Raw genomic sequence first — 17,781 nt, 5'->3', positions numbered from 1 at the left:
AACGGATTATTGTCAGAAACAAAGAGACAGAAATAAACTTTATTAACCAAACTTCTCTTTATTGATCCACAACAAAACAAATCAATCATAAGTTAATCAATACAAATAAAACCCACTGATGATGAGGCTGAGCGTCCAATCAGAGATCAGCAGGAAGTAAACAGTGACTGACGGATTCTAAGCACGGAGATCAATGACACGATCGACTGGACCGCTCTCTGCAGGCTGCGACCAATCAGAGTGCGATGCCCCCAGAGTGCGCTAAACTCCGCCTCCAGCTGTTCAACATACATCTGTCTACTGAGCGTGCTCCATCGCTTATCCGCTGACGCAAATGCAGATGTCAATAAGTGAGGGGGCGTGTCCACCACGGCTGGCGCAAATGATGCCACACCCCATCCAGCCAATCGCCCTGGAGGGGCGGCGCAACCACCACACGGACCCTCATTGGTTACTGCAGTATGGGTGACACTTTGACGAGCGTTTCGGATGCATCAGCCGAGCAGCAGCAGGTATCTGCAGCCCACCTGTGCATCGCAGCGAAAGCAACGTTAAAGACTGCACGCTACATGACATCACTTCCTGTGGAAAGCTGGAGAACCATGTTTTGTCACGTGAGAATGAGTTTATTAATATCTCTGGGGGCGCAACACGTTCCTCAAACGAGCTTCCTGTGCAGCCTGCAGAGGGCGGGGTTCCTGTGTTGCTGGAGTTTTGTATTGATCGCTCCCATCGATTACAGCTGATCGACAAACAGTTCGAGAAACCGTTAAGGAAGGACTTCCTGTCCGAATCAGCAGCTTGGTTTGTTTGGGAGGAAGTCACTTCCTGTTGCTTGTGTCCATCCAGTAAGAAATCAGTAATCAATAATCAGTAATCAATCGTTCCACACACGCTAACAGAATAATGTTAGCAGCTAGCCTCTGCTGCTAGCTCTACAGTTTTTCCCATGATTCCGCAGGTGCGGCGTCATTTTGCAAGCCTGAGCACAGCCATCGTACCGATAAAGCTGCAGGGACGCCGCCGCGGGGTGTGCTCCCGCCTGCCGCCGTCAGTAAATCACGAGTCCTCGGGCTGTGATAGGTGGTTTAGGCGGGCTGCAAGGGGATGCAGCCCACCCCTACGCCCCCCTCGTGGCACACCATGGGTGCCATGAAGGACCAGCGGTTCGTGTCGGGGTTGTACATCTCCACGGAGCTGAGATTGGATTGTCCATCGTACCCGCCTACGGCGTACAGACGCCCCGACGTGGACACCAGGGACACCCTGCTGCGCCGCGTGTTCATGGCCACCAGGAGGCTCCACTGTCCAGATGCTGAGCTGAACACCTCGGCGCCGCTCAGGAAGCCTGAGCCATCATACCCCCCCGCCACGTACATGTGGCTGCCGAGCGCCGCCGCCCCATGACGGCATCGCTTATTCAGCATTGGTGCCGCCGGGTGCCAGCGGTTAGTGTGGTGGTTGTAGTACTCCACCTGCAGGGGCGGAGCAAAAACAGAGATAAACAGACATTGTGTAAAACTACAGGTAACGTTTCCACCCCTCAGTTTTAGGCTCCGCCCTAAAACTCACTGTGTTGAAGATCTGCAGACCGTCATGGCCGCCCGAGACAACGATCCGGCCATCAAAAACCGTCACGCCTGCGGCGCTGCGGCTCGCACTCATCTCTGTCACCACAGTCCACCTGGAGAGAACGGTAACATAAGCACCGCCATGTTAACGAGGACGCCGACCTGAGCTGAGATCTGAGCATGCTCAAGGTGAGCCAGGACGGCTTTCTTCTTTGAAGCGTACTTTGGATCGTCTTTGGCTGCTGGTTCAGCTCAGCGTGAGGAAACCTGCAGAATCTGTGAACGATCCACGCTCTGCGTTTACATCTTTGTGTGGAATTACTTTTAAACCCACTCCTACTGAGGAAGCAGCGGGTCACATGACCCACACAGCCCTCGCTGATCACGCGGCGCTGTTAGCCGTAATGCTCGGGTTACACAGAATCGAAGGATTTAAGGTGGAACGACTCCTCACCTGTCTGCTTCTGGGGAGTAGCACTCCACCGAGTTCAGAGACGACTTTCCATCGTAGCCACCGCACACAAAGATCCGCCCATCAATCACAACCGTTCCCATGGCGCTGAGGATGACAACACAGCTCGTTACATCAGCGGGGTTTATTGAACACAGTGTCTGTTGGAGTCAAACTGTTACATGTTGTCATTGTGTTACTTAAATTCGTAAAGTCTTAGTTCAAGCAGCCGGATCAAAGACACTCCTTTGTCTCTGAGCACGTCTCCAGCCACTATGTGCTGGGGGAGGTTTGATTAGGCCCACGCCATCGTGTTGTAAGCTTCCTGCTTTTATGATCCTTTTGGTGAGCAGATCACACACACACACACACACCATAGGGGGGTTTACGAGGGGAGGTGCTTGTGTTGTGTAAACTGTAACTGTCATGGGAATAAAAGGCTACGAGGAAGCTGCTCTTTGAAGGAGCTGGTTGGAGGCAGGTGAGGAGCATTGAGCTCCAACAGCTGCTTCTTCCCTCGCTAGCAAGTAAAAGACCGAAGATGTTCTCTTGTCTTCGTCCTTCACGAGAATAAGTTTCTAAAATAGCCTGAGTAAGCGCAGACTCAACAGTGTCGATCAGCGCATCGATCAGCGCATCGATCAGCGCATCGATCAGCGCGTCGATCAGCCTGTCGATCAGCGCGTCGATCAGCGAATCGATCAGCGCGTCGATCAGTCTGTCGATCAGCGCGTCGATCAGCGCGTCGATCAGCGCGTCGATCAGTCTGTCGATCAGTCTGTCGATCAGCGCGTCGATCAGCGTGTCGATCAGCGTGTCGATCAGCGCGTCGATCAGTCTGTCGATCAGCGCGTCGATCAGTCTGTCGATCAGTCTGTCGATCAGCGAGTCGATCAGCGCGTCGATCAGCGCGTCGATCAGTCTGTCGATCAGTCTGTCGATCAGCGAGTCGATCAGTCTGTCGATCAGCGTGTCGATCAGTCTGTCGATCAGCGAGTCGATCAGCGCGTCGATCAGTCTGTCGATCAGCGCGTCGATCAGTCTGTCGATCAGTCTGTCGATCAGCGCGTCGATCAGCGTGTCGATCAGCGCGTCGATCAGCGTGTCGATCAGTGTATCGATCAGCGAGTCGATCAGCGTATCGATCAGTGTATCGATCAGTGTATTGATCAGCGAGTCGATCAGCCTGTCGATCAGCGTGTCGATCAGCCTGTCGATCAGCGTATCGATCAGCCTGTCGATCAGCGAGTCGATCAGCGAGTCGATCAGCGAGTCGATCAGTGTATCAATCAGCGAGTCGATCAGCGAGTCGATCAGTGTATTGATCAGCGAGTCGATCAGTGTATCGATCAGTGTATTGATCAGCGTGTCGATCAGCGAGTCGATCAGTCTGTCGATCAGCGAGTCGATCAGCGAGTCGATCAGTGTATCAATCAGCGAGTCGATCAGTGTATCAATCAGCGAGTCGATCAGTGTATCGATCAGTGTATTGATCAGCGAGTCGATCAGTGTATCGATCAGTGTATTGATCAGCGTGTCGATCAGCGAGTCGATCAGTCTGTCGATCAGCGAGTCGATCAGTGTGTCGATCAGTGTATTGATCAGCGAGTCGATCAGCGTATCGATCAGTGTGTCGATCAGTGTATCAATCAGCGAGTCGATCAGCGAGTCGATCAGCGTGTCGATCAGTGTATCGATCAGCGAGTCGATCAGTGTGTCGATCAGTGTGTCGATCAGCGTGTCGATCAGCGTATTGATCAGCGAGTCGATCAGCGTATCGATCAGTGTATTGATCAGTGTGTCGATCAGTGTGTCGATCAGTGTGTCGATCAGCGTATCGATCAGCGAGTCGATCAGCGTATCGATCAGTGTATTGATCAGTGTGTCGATCAGCGAGTCGATCAGTGTATCGATCAGCGAGTCGATCAGCGAGTCGATCAGCGTATCGATCAGCGAGTCGATCAGCGAGTCGATCAGCGTGTCGATCAGTGTATCGATCAGCGAGTCGATCAGTGTATCGATCAGTGTACTGACCTGCGCTGGCTGTTCATGCTCGACACGCGCGTCCAGCTGTCCGTCTCGGGGTTGTAAACTTCCACCGTGCTGAGCCGCGATTGGCCGTCGTATCCCCCAATGGCATACAGCAGCCCATTAACAACGGCCACACCCACCCTGCTGCGAGCTGTCCTCATTGGCTGGCAGCGCTCCCAGAAGTTTCCAATTGGATCGAACACCTCGACGACATTTAAGGAGTCGCCTGCGGGAGAAGAAGAGTCTGTCAGCTGCACGGAGCGTGCAGACACGCTGCCTCAGGTGAGCGGCGTACCTGAGCTGTTGAGGCCTCCCACCGCATAGATGAGCCCTGTGATGGACGTGCAGCACCTCTGCCTGGTTTTAAAGGTGGGCAGGTGAGGGCGGCGCTCCGGCATCAGGTGGAAATCCTTGGCTTCATCCACCAAATCCCTGACAAGAAACACAGCTGGACATTAACCCCGCCCAGAAACGATCACACAGGTAAGACGTGAAGCTGAGGCCTCGCTGCGTCTCACCTGCACTTGTGGCAGCAGCGTATGAGCTCATCCTGCTGGACGCGGTCTGACAGGAACTCGGGTCGACACAGAGGAAGTCGCACCTTTGACAGCAGCTCGGGCAGCAGCGTCTCCCTGCGGTCCTGGTCGTGATGGACCCACGCCAGCACCGCCTCAAACACCTGCACAGGTACCACACGAAGAGCACAGTGGGAGCATGAAGACAACGTGTTTAATACAAGAGCTCATTTTTCACGCCGTGACTCAAGAGGTGAGCCTTGGTATGTGGCACACCTGTGACAGGTAACCCGCTAAAGCTCGCCAACGGCTCGGTCGAGTCCATCACACTCGAGTTGCTGGAACATGGCCGAGGTTTACCTTTCCGAAGGACACCTGACAGCCATGACCCAATCACCTGCTCACCCCTACAGTTTCACTCTGTGAGGGCGGGGCTTAGCAGCCTGCTTTTATTTTTGGTTTCTGTTCTTTAATTTGGTTTCCTCTCTCCTGACTGCTCTCTTCCTGTCACTCGGGTCAAAGGTCACCGTCTCCCCCGATGTGCTCTACCTGCACAGCTGTGCTGTGACCTTGTGTGAGTGACTATGATGAAGTCACAGCTGTTCTCTGATGCTTCACGCCACCGCCCTCAGGTGAGGCGACTCACCTGCTCTTCGGCCTTCACGTTGAGTTCGTCGCAGCCGACGAGCTCCAGCAACTCCTCCGTCCTGAGGCCCAGGAACTCCTCGGACAGTGACACCTCCACAAAGTGCTGGTGCAGGAAGCTGTTCGCCGAGTCGTACAGCGTCGTGCACATCATCGTCTCGGCGAACTGACGCACGCCGAGGCAGTTCTTCGGGTGTAACCTGCAAGCAAACATGCCATTAGCTCGCCTAAACGTAAGCTCTAGGGAGCGTGCGATCTGAGCGTGTGCGGCAGGGTGGGACTGACCTCTCCTGCAGGAAAGAGCAGCAGGCGTCTTTGACATTCTGAAGCTGCAGGAAGCTCGAGCCAATCAGGAGAGACTGCACGTTCTGCTGGTCGATGGCGACATGCCCGCTGTACGCGAAGTTTATCAGAGCCTCCAGAGCGCTGCAACACACCCGCAGTGGTTACTATAGTTACTATGGTCACACAGTTACTGACATTTTGTTAAATCAATTAAAATATTGCAGGAATGCAGCGAACACGACGGACCACCATCCTGAGACGCTGACAGAACAAACGTACGTTACATCAGCTCAGCGGAAAAAACACGCAGCACAGCGTTGAGCCTGCATCACACACTGACCTCAGATCAGTGTGTGATGCCTGTGCTTCATGTTCTGTTTTTATTTATGCAGTCGCCTCCAGGCGCTTTATATTGTAAGGTCGACCCTACAATAACACATACAGAGAAAAACCCAACAATCACATGACCCCCCGTGAGCAAGCAGGAACCAGGCTCAGGGAGGGGCGGGGCCATCTGCTGTGATTGGTTGGGGTGAGAGAAGGAAGACAGGATAAAAGACATGCTGTGGAAGAGAGACAGAGATTAATAACAGATATGATTCAATGCAGAGAGGTCTGTTAACACATAGTGAGTGAGAAAGGTGACTGGAAAGGAAAAACTCAATGCATCATGGGAATCCCCGGCAGCCTACGTCTATTGCAGCATAACTAAGGGAGGATTCAGGGTCACCTGGTCCAGCCCTAACTATATGCTTTAGCAAAAAGGAAAGTTTGAAGCCTAATCTTGAAAGTAGAGATAGTGTCTGTCTCCTGAATCCAAACTGGAAGCTGGTTCCACAGAAGAGGGGCCTGAAAACTGAAGGCTCTGCCTCCCATTCTACTTTTAAATACTCTAGGAACAACAAGTAGGCCTGCAGAGCGAGAGCGAAGTGCTCTAATAGGGTGATATGGTACTACAAGGTCATTAAGATAAGATGGGGCCTGATTATTTAAGACCTTGTATGTGAGGAGCAGGATTTTGAATTCTGGATTCAACAGGAAGCCAAAACAGGAGAAATCTGCTCTCTCTTTCTAGTCCCTGTCAGGACTCTTGCTGCAGCATTTTGGATTAACTGAAGACTTTTCAGGGAGTTTTTTGGACTTCCTGATAATAATGAATTACAGTCGTCCAGCCTGGAAGTAATAAATGCATGAACTAGTTTTTCAGCGTCACTCTGAGACAGGATATTTCTAATTTTAGAGATGTTGCACAAATGGAAGAAAGCAGTCTTACATATTTGTTTAATATGTGCGTTGAAGGACATGTCCTGGTCAAAAATGACTCCAAGGTTCCTCACAGCGTTACTGGAGGCCAAGGTAATGCCATCCAGAGTAAGAATCTGCTTAGATACCATATTTCTAAGATTTTCAGGGCCAAGTACAATAACCTCAGTTTTATCTGAATTAAGAAGCAGAAAGTTAGCGGCCATCCAGGTCTTTATGTCGTTAAGACATTCCTGCAGTTTAACTCATTGGTGTGTGTTATCTGGCTTCATGGACAGACAGAGCTGGGTGTCATCTGCATAGCAGTGTAAATGTATGCTATGTCAGGGCTCCAGAGTGCGACTTAATTTCTCAATGGTGCGACTAAAAAAATGCCGTTCAGTACAAAAAAAAAAAAGTCTCTGCAACTCTAAAAGTCACCGTGTGGTCAACAACAGACACACATTACGCCCATATCGTGGTCTAAACCAATCAGAGATAGTCAGGGGCGGGACCTCTCTGATTGGCTGTGGTCCAGATCTTCCTGTAGTCCTTCGTGTGTACGTTTGAAAGTGCAGGCGGATTGAAAGAGGTGAGTAGCTTGAACGAAGCGATATCGATTCATTAAATCCTGAATCGACTTTCGTATTTAAACACCAGAATCAAAGCCGTTCCTTCCTTTAAAAGATCTTGAAAAGCTTATCCACGCATTTATTACATCCAGACTGGACTACTGTAACTCCCTGTACTCGGGCCTCCAACACTCCTCTCTTTGCCGGCTCCAGTTAATTCAAAATGCAGCTGCGCGTCTTTTAACAGGTACGAGAATTCATGAACACATAACTCCAATTTTAGCCAAATTACATTGGCTCCCTGTTAAATATCGTATAGATTTTAAAATTCTTTTGTTCACTTTTAATATTTTGAATAATTTAGCGCCCAGTTATCTTTCTGATTTACTCCATTCATACAATCCCAACAGGGCACTTAGATCATCCAACCATAGGCTCCTAGCACAACCTAGGTCTCGAATGAAGTCGAGAGGCAACCGGGCCTTTGCATCCGTGGCACCCAGACTCTGGAATAACCTCCCCGTTCATATTCGCACTGCCGAGTCTATCCAGTCTTTTAAATTACGTCTTAAAACTTATTTTTTTACTTTGGCTTTTGATTCTGTCTAGTTGGCTGTTTTAGCTTGTTGCGTTGTTACCTATTGTTTGTTGTCCTCTTTTATTGTTTGTTTTAACTGTCTCATGTTTTTATTGACTGTGAAGCACTATGGTCAACACTGTTGTTTTAATATGTGCTATATAAATAAATTTTGATTTGATTTGATTTTGATTTGAGAATCTGAAGTCAGAGCTCACAAAACTATTTCAAGCAAACAGCTTGTAAATGAGAGCCGGCGCTGTGCCAGAAACTGATTTCCAGTGTTTCCATGTGTTTTATGTGTAACATCTCCATGTATGTTGCTAAATAGACTTCGGTGAGCAGGTATCACAAAGGGGTTATATATAAAATTTACAAATTACCTGCTTCTAAAGTATCTTTATAACGGTGTTCTTGTAATTACATTATAGTCAACCGGGTCCCTTTTGTCCACTTAAAAGATTTTTACAGAACTATTGTTGCATTTGTTGCAGTTTCTGTCGTCCTCTTGACCAGATCACTCTTAAAAAACAAGTTTTTAAAGTCAACCATTTTTTTAAACTGCATAAATAAACTGTTTGTTTTTTTAATTTAACTGCCTTCCAACAAGAAAGTCTCGTTTCTGCTCTTTAACAACGAAGATATGTAACATTTTTAAATCCCAAATTACAAGCTCTCAGCTGAGTCTGTAATCAAACCTCTGTAACTTTGCTTCCCTTCAGCAGCACCAGTTCATGTTCACATGTTGATTCATGGTTTTCTTCAGTTTTTGTTCTACTGCAGAATATTTTAAGGTCATCTGCTATAAAAAGCCAGGCCAGGAACATCTGCTTCATGTTTTATCCACAGTTACTTTGACACAAAGCTGTGATGCTCACACCTCTGATGAAGTCTCACAGCTTTGTTTGTATACATGGATATAACTGATAAATGATCAGAATGATAATATTTGTCTGAGGCTAAATTGAATCAAATCGAATGGATTATAGGAATCAGTGATGATGCCCAGGGCAGCCTAGGCCCGACAGAAGTGGATGTAGCTGTGGGTAATGAGAAAAGATGAAAAGAACAACTGGTAACTTTTTCATGAAAGCCTGATCCGTCTGAAATTCATAGCCAGCTCTGACACGGAGCCATCAATCTCTGAATGCTGAAAAAGCAGCAGTGTGTCCAGAAAACAAGTGTCCTCTCTGCCCACGGCCCACCAAACAGGTCGTCAGAGGAGCCGATGTGATGATTACGTTTAACATTGTCTACAATATTATCAAAGAGTGCCAACGCACTTTAAGCATAAGCACAAGATTGTTAGTTAATCATTTACAAATCAATATTGTCTGTATGGACAGCAACTTTTAAAAAAAGTGCAAAACTGCGGTGTTCATCGATTTGGGTGAAAAATTTGGGTGCACCAGTGCAACCCTGACAAAAAGTTAGTCTAGAGCCCTGGATGTCTTCTGATGATACTGCCTAAGGGAAGCATGTATAATGTAAACAGAATTGGTCCTAGCACTGAACCCTGTGGAACTCCATAATTAACCTCAGTGTGTGAAGAGGACTCTCCATTTACATGCACAAACTGGAGTCTATTAGATAGATATGATACAAACCACTGCAGTGCAGTACCTGTAATACCTACAGCATGTTCTAATCGCTCTAATAGGATATTATGGTCGACAGTATCGAACGCTGCACTGAGGTCTAGCAGGACAAGCACAGAGATGAGTCCACTGTCAGAGGCCATAAGAAGATCATTTGTAACCTTCACTAAAGCTGTTTCTGTGCTGTGATGAGCTCTGAAACCTGACTGAAACTCTTCAAATAAGCCATTCCTCTGCAGATGATCTGTTAGCTGTTTGACAACTACTCTTTCAAGGATGTTTGATATAAAGGAAGGTTGGAGATTGGCCTGTAATTAGCTAAGACTGCTGGGTCTAGAGATGCTTTTTGAGTAAAGGTTTAACTACAGCCAGCTTGAAGGCCTGTGGTACATAGCCGATTATTAGAGATAGGTTGATCATATTTAAGATCGAAGCATTAATTAATGGCAGGACTTCTTTGAGCAGTTTTGTAGGAATGGGGTCTAAAAGACACGTTGATGGTTTGGAGGAAGTAATTATTGAAGTTAACTCAGAAAGATCAATTAGAGAAAAAGAGTCTAACTTAACATCAATGGTACTAAGAGTAGCTGTAGATAATATTACATCTGTGGGATGATTGTTGGTAATTTTTTCTCTAATGATAAAAATTTTATTTGTGAAGAAGTTCATGAAGTCATTACTAGTTAACGTTAAAGGGATGGTTGGCTCAACAGAGCTCTGACTGTTTGTCAGCCTGGCTACAGAGCTGAAGAGAAACCTGGGGTTGTTCTTATTGTCTTCAATCAGTGATGAATAGTAAGATGTTCTGGCTTTGTGGAGGGCTTTCTTATAAAGCAGCAAACTATTTCTCCAGGCTAAATGATGATCCTCTAAATGTGTGACACGCCATTTCCTCTCCAGCTTACGAGTCATCTGCTTTAGGCTACGTGTAGGGCTGGGCGATATGGCCTAAAATCCATATCACGGTATAATTTGAAGCATGTGCGGTAACGATATATATATCGCGATATATTCTTTTCTTCTGTATAACATATTTTACACACTATAAAGGCACACTTAAAATAATTAAATTTTCTTAAAAATCGAGGGTGCGCCTTATGTATGAATTCTGGTTGTGTTTACTGATCTTGAACCGATTTTATATGATACATGGAGCTCAAAGATCTGTCAAAAATGTTTTAGTACGACTTTGGTTGCTGCGGCGCCGCTTGATGAATTGTCGGAGCATTACGGCTGCTGTAGTCAGGAGCCTTGCGGAGTAATCTGGGTCCTAAACTCCGTCCGTTTCAGGTCCCAAAGTCACATGATCACTGTGGCATTACTGAGAGTTAAAAACTGTCTACAGTCTTTCATCTTTAATAAGATGATCTGCGTTGCTGCTTTACCAGGTGTAACAATTAAGTTTAACATCCAGGCATCCATGAAAACAGAATTTATTATATTTAATAGAGTTAGAAGTTAGCTCGCTAGCTTCCATCTAAACATGATAGGATTAACGGAGATGTTCGCACGGCACTGGCGGCACGAAGCACCGCTTTTGCCTCCGCGAACACATCGGACTACAAACACGCACATTACCAACTCCGGAAGACGATCAAAGCAGCCAAGCGTGAGTACAGGGACAGGGTGGAGCAACAGTTTGACAACCCTCGGAGTATGTGGCAGGGACTAAACACGATCGCAGACTTCAGAGGGAAAACCAGCACACCGCAGACCACGGCCTCTCTGTGTGAGGATCTAAACGTATTCTACGCTAGATTCGACGCAGCGAACACCATGAGACCGGACAGTGTGCGCACCGCGGATGACGTCAGTGCGCACACTGTGTCTGAGGAGGATGTGCGGAAGTGCTTCAGGAAGGTGAACGCACGCAAAGCTACTGGTCCGGACGGGATTCCCGGCCGCGTCCTCAAGTCATGCGCGGCTCAGCTGGCTGGAGTGTTCACGCACATCTTCAACCTTTCCCTCTCTCTGTCTGTAGTCCCAGCCTGCTTCAAAATGGCCACCGTCGTCCCTGTACCCATATCCTCCACCATCTCCTCATTGAACGACTGGCGACCTGTAGCCCTGACCCCCATCATAAGCAAATGCTTCGAGAAGCTGGTCAGGGACTTCATCTGCTCTGCACTACCCGACTCACTGGACCCTCTACAGTTCGCATACCGCCACAACAGGTCCACTGATGATGCCATAGCCCTGACACTACACACTGCCCTGTCACACCTGGAGAAGAGAGACACGTATGTGAGGATGCTGTTTGTAGATTACAGCTCAGCATTCAATACCATCGTTCCCTCGAAGCTGGACAGGAAACTGCAGGATCTAGGACTGAGCAGCTCCCTCTGCAGCTGGATCCTTAGCTTCCTGTCTGACAGACGCCAGGTGGTCAGACTGGGCAGCATCACCTCATCCCCCGTCACACTGAACACTGGTGCTCCACAGGGGTGTGTACTGAGCCCTCTCCTGTACTCACTCTACACCTACGACTGCACGGCCACTAACAGCTCCAACATCATTGTGAAGTTTGCGGACGACACTACAGTGGTGGGTCTTATCACCAACGGTGATGAGACGGCTTACAGGGAGGAGGTCAGCGCCCTGACCCACTGGTGTCAAGACAACCATCTCACCCTCAACGTCGCAAAGACAAAGGAGTTGATAGTGGACTTCCGGAGGTGCAGAGAAGTACACACCCCCATCACCATCAACGGCGCTGCTGTGGAGAGAGTGAGCAGCTTCCGGTTCCTTGGAGTACATCTGGCTGAGGATCTTACGTGGTCAGTACACACAAACAAAACAGTGAAGAAGGCGCAGCAGCGCCTCTTCTTCCTCAGGAGACTGAAAAGATTCGGCATGAGCCCCCGCATCCTCAGGACCTTCTATCACTGTGCCATTGAGAGCATCCTCACTGGATGCATCACCACCTGGTACGGCAACAGCACCGCCTACAACTGCAAAGCTCTCCAGCGAGTAGTGCGGTGCTCTGAACGGATAATTGGAGGTGAGCTTCCCTCCCTCCAAGACATCTACAGGAAGCAGTGCCTGAGGAAAGCAGGGAGGATCATCAAGGACTCCAGTCACCCCAGCCATAAACTGTTCAGACTACTTCCATCAGGAAGGAGGTTCTGCAGCATCCGGTCCCGTACCAGCAGACTGAGAGACAGCTTCTTCCATCAGGCCATCAGACTGCTGAACACTTCATAGACACCTCAGCTTCACTACTGGAACTTTAACATTATGCACTCCATACTGTACAGTAATGCCACTGTTTTGCACATGTCTCACTCTGTATATTTTTATATATTTTATTTTATTGTCTACTCTATTTAATTTGTAAAATATGTGTATACACACACACACACACACACACACACACACACACAGACACAGAAAAACATATTTAGTATACACATCCAGAAATGCATATACTGTATGCATATATATATATTGTACATATATTTATTAGTTTCAGATGTAGCCATTCTTGTATTTTGCTTGTTTACGTTATTATTTTGCACAGCTCTGTTGCTTGTGAAGCTCGCACACAACAATGTCACTCACATGCGCTGTACCAATGTACCTGCACATGTGATGTGACAATAGAAGTGATTTGATTTGATATAGCATGTTCTGACTGAAAGATTTCTTAAGTATTCAAACGTACAGCTCTGTTATCACTTCCAACATAAATGAAGACGGAAAACTAAACAGCAGTGACGTTTGTAGGGTTACTGAAGTTGGGCTAGCTGGTATATAATGATGTGCTACGTGATCGCTAGCGACACAGCTATGTTAGCATAACATTAGCACAGTGAAGCTGGAGGATGAACGCTAACTTTTTTCCACTCGATAAAAGTTAACGTGAGGGTTCCCGATGGTTAGAGACAAATACAGTCGCATGGCAGGATGCTGTAAACGGACCAAACTTCAGTCAGGAGAACAACTGAGATAATCCATCCACAATACGAGGTTAGTTATTCATATACTGCTGCATGGGAATAAAGCAGTTGGAATTCAGCATTAATGAATCAATGGTAGGGGAGTGGAGGAAGCGCAGTTTTTGGCTTTCCCCATATTCCAAAAGTGCTTAGTCTCTTTGCCATTACTGTTGCCAGGCATAATTTGTAGATGATGTTGTTTGCAGCCGCTGCAATGCTTTCGACCAAAACAGGCGCAGCTCGATGACACCATCAGCATGCACTATCATGGTAGTGCGGTATAGTAAAAATCTCTACCATTGGCCAAATTTATATCGTTTCCACCGTATACCATTTATACCGCCCACCCCTCTACGTGTTTGAGAATTATACCACGGAGTAGAGCAGGGCGACATGACCAAAAATATTAATCACGATATACATTTGAAAATTTGCGATAACAATATAACTGACGATATAATTGACACGAGACAAAATACTTTACAACTCCACAAGTTTATTAGTGCAAAAACCCATCAATGTATTTTCACTTAAACAAGCAGCTGTTTTTTATCTGCATTAAAGTTATATAAAAACGTAACAGTACAAACTCCTCGCTGACAGTTTAACCAAAAGGCATTTCCAGTGGAAACTGGCCGACACATCCTCAGCATAACCATGTATAACATCCACAAAACTTAAGAAGAGGTTATACACACACAATACGGTAACAGTATGTTGAAGCACAGTACGTATCACTCCGCGAGGCTCCACCTACGATAGCCATAACGCTCCGACAATCCATCAAGCGGTGCGGCTTCGTAGCTCAGCAAAGTCGTACTGAAACATTTGACAGATTTTCGAGCGCCGTGCACATAAAATCGTTTCCAGGTCAGTAAACACAACCAGAGTTCATACATAAGGCACACGGGATTATAAGAGGCTCTGTTGACTTTCAGAAAAATCAAAGGATTGATTTTAAGTGCGCCGTATTTTCCAAACAACACGGTAATAACGACGGCCCGCTAGCATGCGCTACCAAAAATAGTGCTTTGTTGTGTATCTGACGGACGAAAGCCAAACCAGTTCCACACCACTGAAGCTGCAGCATTTTTACAAACCAGTTCTGGTTCATCGTTTCATTCAATGATCGGCTTTCGCTCTTCTCGTTCTGCGTCGCCGCCGTGTGCGTATGAAAACAAAGGCACTACGCATGCGCATTTTACCCATATTCTATCGCCATATTTCATTTTCCTATCGTTGCCCAACATTACACCGGTGTTACTGTGAACGGTATGATATAGCCCAGCCCTACCACGGAGGCAGGTACTTCTGATTAGAGGCCTTAGTTTTCACAGGAGCTACAGTATCCAGAGTCGTACGTAGTGAGGAGGTGAAATTATTAACAAGATGATCGACCTCTGTTGGAGCAGCGTTCAGGTAGCTGCTCTGCTCTGTGTTGGTACAGGGCACTGAAGATGATAACAGTGGGTGGATTATATTCTTAAACTGAGTTACAGTCTGACAGTTATAATTCTGCTCTCAGACATCTGTACAGGTGTGAGCGTACCTGGGGTCCATGCCCTGCATCAGGATCTCATCCTGTTTACACTCCACCATGTCGTTGGTGAACATGGCGTGGAAGTACGGGATGGAGGCCGCCAACACGATCCGGTGAGCGCTGAACTTGTGATCCCCGACCTGAGGACAGACACACTGATTAACACACTCACCTGTTACTCACCTGTTGCTATGACGATAATAGAAAACTGAAAACAGCGACATCTGAGGGATGTGCCCTTAAACACTCACAGAACCACTCCTCGCTAGTCAGCCAATAAGACTTTGGCTTCACAGCAAGCCCCACCCCCCACTTATCAGGTAAAACAACAAGGTGATCGCGTTCCTTCACCCTCTGAAACACACGCGTTTCAACAGGAAGTAGATTTCAGGGTTCAGCATAACTCTGTCAGCTGACGCCATCGATGAGGTTTCAGCGCAGCCAATCAGATTCCTTCATCCAACCAGCCAAGTCTGCCTGCATCATTGAATCAGTCTGACTTCCTTTTAAACTTCTGCAGGTCACCTGAGAGTGGACAGGTGAGAACGTGCTGCTTTACTTGCAGGACACCATTTGTCCTGGGAGACTCAGCACCTTGCCTACTGAGCCGTTAAGAGGATCAATGCTGAGCTGCAGGCACAGGACGCAGCACAGGTGAAAACGTTTCTCGGTTGCACCTGAACACCTCAGAAGCACACCTGGATCATGTGATGCTGACAATGAGCACCACGCTCCATTACCTGCTACCATAGAGCCAGGCCCTGATGGGGAGGGGTGGAGCCACTGAGAGCTTCTTCCTGCTGTAGGGGTTAGGGTTAAGGTCCCGCCCCTCCCTCACCTGGCGGACATGTTTGGAACAAAGAGAAATCACGTGTCTGCTCACCTGCTTACGCCACAACGCTGCTAAAAGGCTCCGCCCCTTCTGTGCTGCCTGAGCTCAACTGCGTACGTCACACAACTTCTACCTTCCTCCAGGTGGATTACACACCTGACCTCCAGCCCTGGTGTTAAGAACTGACCGCTCTGACCGGAAGCCGCTTCGCCGCCTTGCCCCTGGGGCTCCCAGGCAGTTCATAGCTCAGCCCATGACGTCACTATCTGATAATCCGCGTTAGCTTGTTAGCATGCCTTAGCTCACTCTGTTAGCTTGGAGGCTAATGTCAGCCTCGCACGCCGCCTCGCTCACCTTGAGCGTGACGTCACAGAGTTTCCCCTGACGTCGGATCTCCTCCATGACGACATAACCTCGTGCCGGCAGGTCGTGCACTGAGAAGTGGACCAAATCCTCGAGCTCTTCGCACAGGACGTCGCCCATCGTCAGCGGGAGCGCGCGGACTGGACCCTGCGAGCCGCCGTACCCAGCGTCAAAGCTGCTTTCACAATAAGAGGGATCACTTCCGCTGAGATTAGACTTCAAAATAAAAGCTTCTAAAGCCTTTCATTTGTGGTTATTGATGAGTGATTACTCATTTATTTGGCCTTAATGTTTGTTTTTGTCAGGATTTAATGAATGTATCAGGTGTTGGCCCTGAGGAGCCTCAGCTCACGTGACTACAGTGACATCAGAGATGATGTCATGAATGACTTTATGATTGGTGACATGCAGCTGTGAATGGGAGCACAACATCGTAATTATTTAGTGAAAGCTGATTGGCTGAGAGATAAACAGCCTGAACACATCAGAGAGTAAACTAACAAACCGATCTTGAGCCTGCAGTTCCTCCAGCATTCAGCACAGGGAGCACTGAGTCAGTCCTCATAGACTCCTGTGTTAAAATTCAAATGTTTTGGCCTTTGTAGATAATTTCCCCTTCATAACAACTGCACAATGACTGGATTCAGCAGAAGGGAGGACACATTTTTAACTCACCTCTTTGCATTGATAGGTGCATGGCCTCTTTGACTGACAGGTGGATGGTGACAAAACTCACTGTAGCTGCTACATGACTTCACCTCAGCTAACTGGAAACTCTGAGCTAGACCTCTGAACTGTGTTTAATGAGATTATCTGACCAATAAGATTGCTGCTGTGACCATCTAAGGATTCTGATTGGATGTTACTGATAAGGTGTATGTGTATGCTAAGCTAGCTAGCAGACAACTGGCTGACAACTCCACCCAGTCCTCCAAATATGGTCACCACAGGAAACAAACATGGCAGCAGGTAATGTTACAGTCTTTTATACAGTCTGGCCTCAGTGATGTCACCCGATTATGGGTGCTTCCAAGGTCGCCAATTTGGCTGAAAAAACTTGAAGGTGGCGAGGAGGGGCGGGCCTGATTGTGAACCCACATGCTCACTGGCTAACGCCCTGTGACTGCCACCTGTCGAGGGTTTGGAGTGAGTGGGTTCCTGGCCATTACCCAATGAGTATGCAGCTTCACCACTTTGAAATACAGGCTGTATCCCAATTCAGGGTCTGCAGCCTTAAAGTACGCAGCCTCAACGATCCTCAAGGGCCGCGTACTCAAAGACCGGAAGTGCGAGGCTTGTGAAATGGGACGGTCTAGCCTCCGTTGTGCTGCCCAGGTTGCCTAGCAACCATGATACTAACAGCTGGAAACGTGTCATACAGCTGTGTTTGACAGAAATGAAGGAGAAAATCTTTTGTTCATTTGTTTGTTTCTACATGAGCTTTGATCATTCTCTGTAGGATTAAGCTCAGCTATTGAACGGCGTATATTTTAAAGTAAAGGCTTTAAAACCAAGTTAGTACAAACGTCACTAATGTCACATAACTTTGCCGACATGTGGCCAACAGGAATGTTTTAATGTTCTTCGTTATTAAACATTTGCACATAAATAAGTGACATAA

At 47.6% G+C, this 17,781-nt stretch overlaps 1 protein-coding gene across 2 annotated transcripts; it reads right to left on the bottom strand.

The window, feature by feature from the left end:
• Positions 1 to 38: 38 nt before the first annotated feature.
• Positions 39 to 17,454, bottom strand: klhl18 (kelch-like family member 18). Of its 2 annotated transcripts, none has more exons than XM_040022333.1 (10): positions 16,836 to 17,454; positions 14,975 to 15,105; positions 5,499 to 5,639; positions 5,215 to 5,413; positions 4,572 to 4,732; positions 4,349 to 4,485; positions 4,057 to 4,279; positions 2,026 to 2,130; positions 1,573 to 1,684; positions 39 to 1,475 (listed from the first exon to the last, which is right to left on the bottom strand). In XM_040022333.1, the coding sequence occupies exons 2-10, from the start codon at positions 15,037 to 15,039 to the stop codon at positions 1,089 to 1,091; spliced, it is 1,530 nt and encodes a 509-aa protein (XP_039878267.1). In that variant the 5' UTR covers positions 15,040 to 15,105; positions 16,836 to 17,454; the 3' UTR covers positions 39 to 1,088. The 2 variants fall into 2 exon arrangements, with proteins under 2 accessions (XP_039878267.1, XP_039878257.1); XM_040022323.1 differs by lacking the exon at positions 16,836 to 17,454 and adding an exon at positions 16,152 to 16,819.
• Between the last annotated feature and the right edge of the window lie 327 nt (positions 17,455 to 17,781).

Source organism: Simochromis diagramma, unplaced genomic scaffold, assembly GCF_900408965.1.
Source record: "Simochromis diagramma unplaced genomic scaffold, fSimDia1.1 OVJJ01000385.1, whole genome shotgun sequence".
In the NCBI taxonomy this organism is placed as follows: Eukaryota; Metazoa; Chordata; class Actinopteri; order Cichliformes; family Cichlidae; genus Simochromis; species Simochromis diagramma.
Note: the sequence above shows the minus strand (reverse complement) of the source record. Positions and strands in the feature narration are given on the sequence as shown.

What these genes read in the sequence shown, in the direction of transcription:
- klhl18 (XM_040022323.1), bottom strand. Translation starts at nt 16,280, where the DNA reads ATGGGCGACGTCCTGTGCGAAGAGCTCGAGGATTTGGTCCACTTCTCA. An exon ending in TGCTCTTTCCTGCAGGAGAG is followed by an intron (nt 5,414 to 5,498) that starts GTCAGTCCCACC and finishes GTTTGCTTGCAG; the next exon opens with GTTACACCCGAAGAACTGCC. An exon ending in AGCATGAACAGCCAGCGCAG is followed by an intron (nt 2,131 to 4,056) that starts GTCAGTACACTG and finishes TGTCATCCTCAG; the next exon opens with CGCCATGGGAACGGTTGTGA.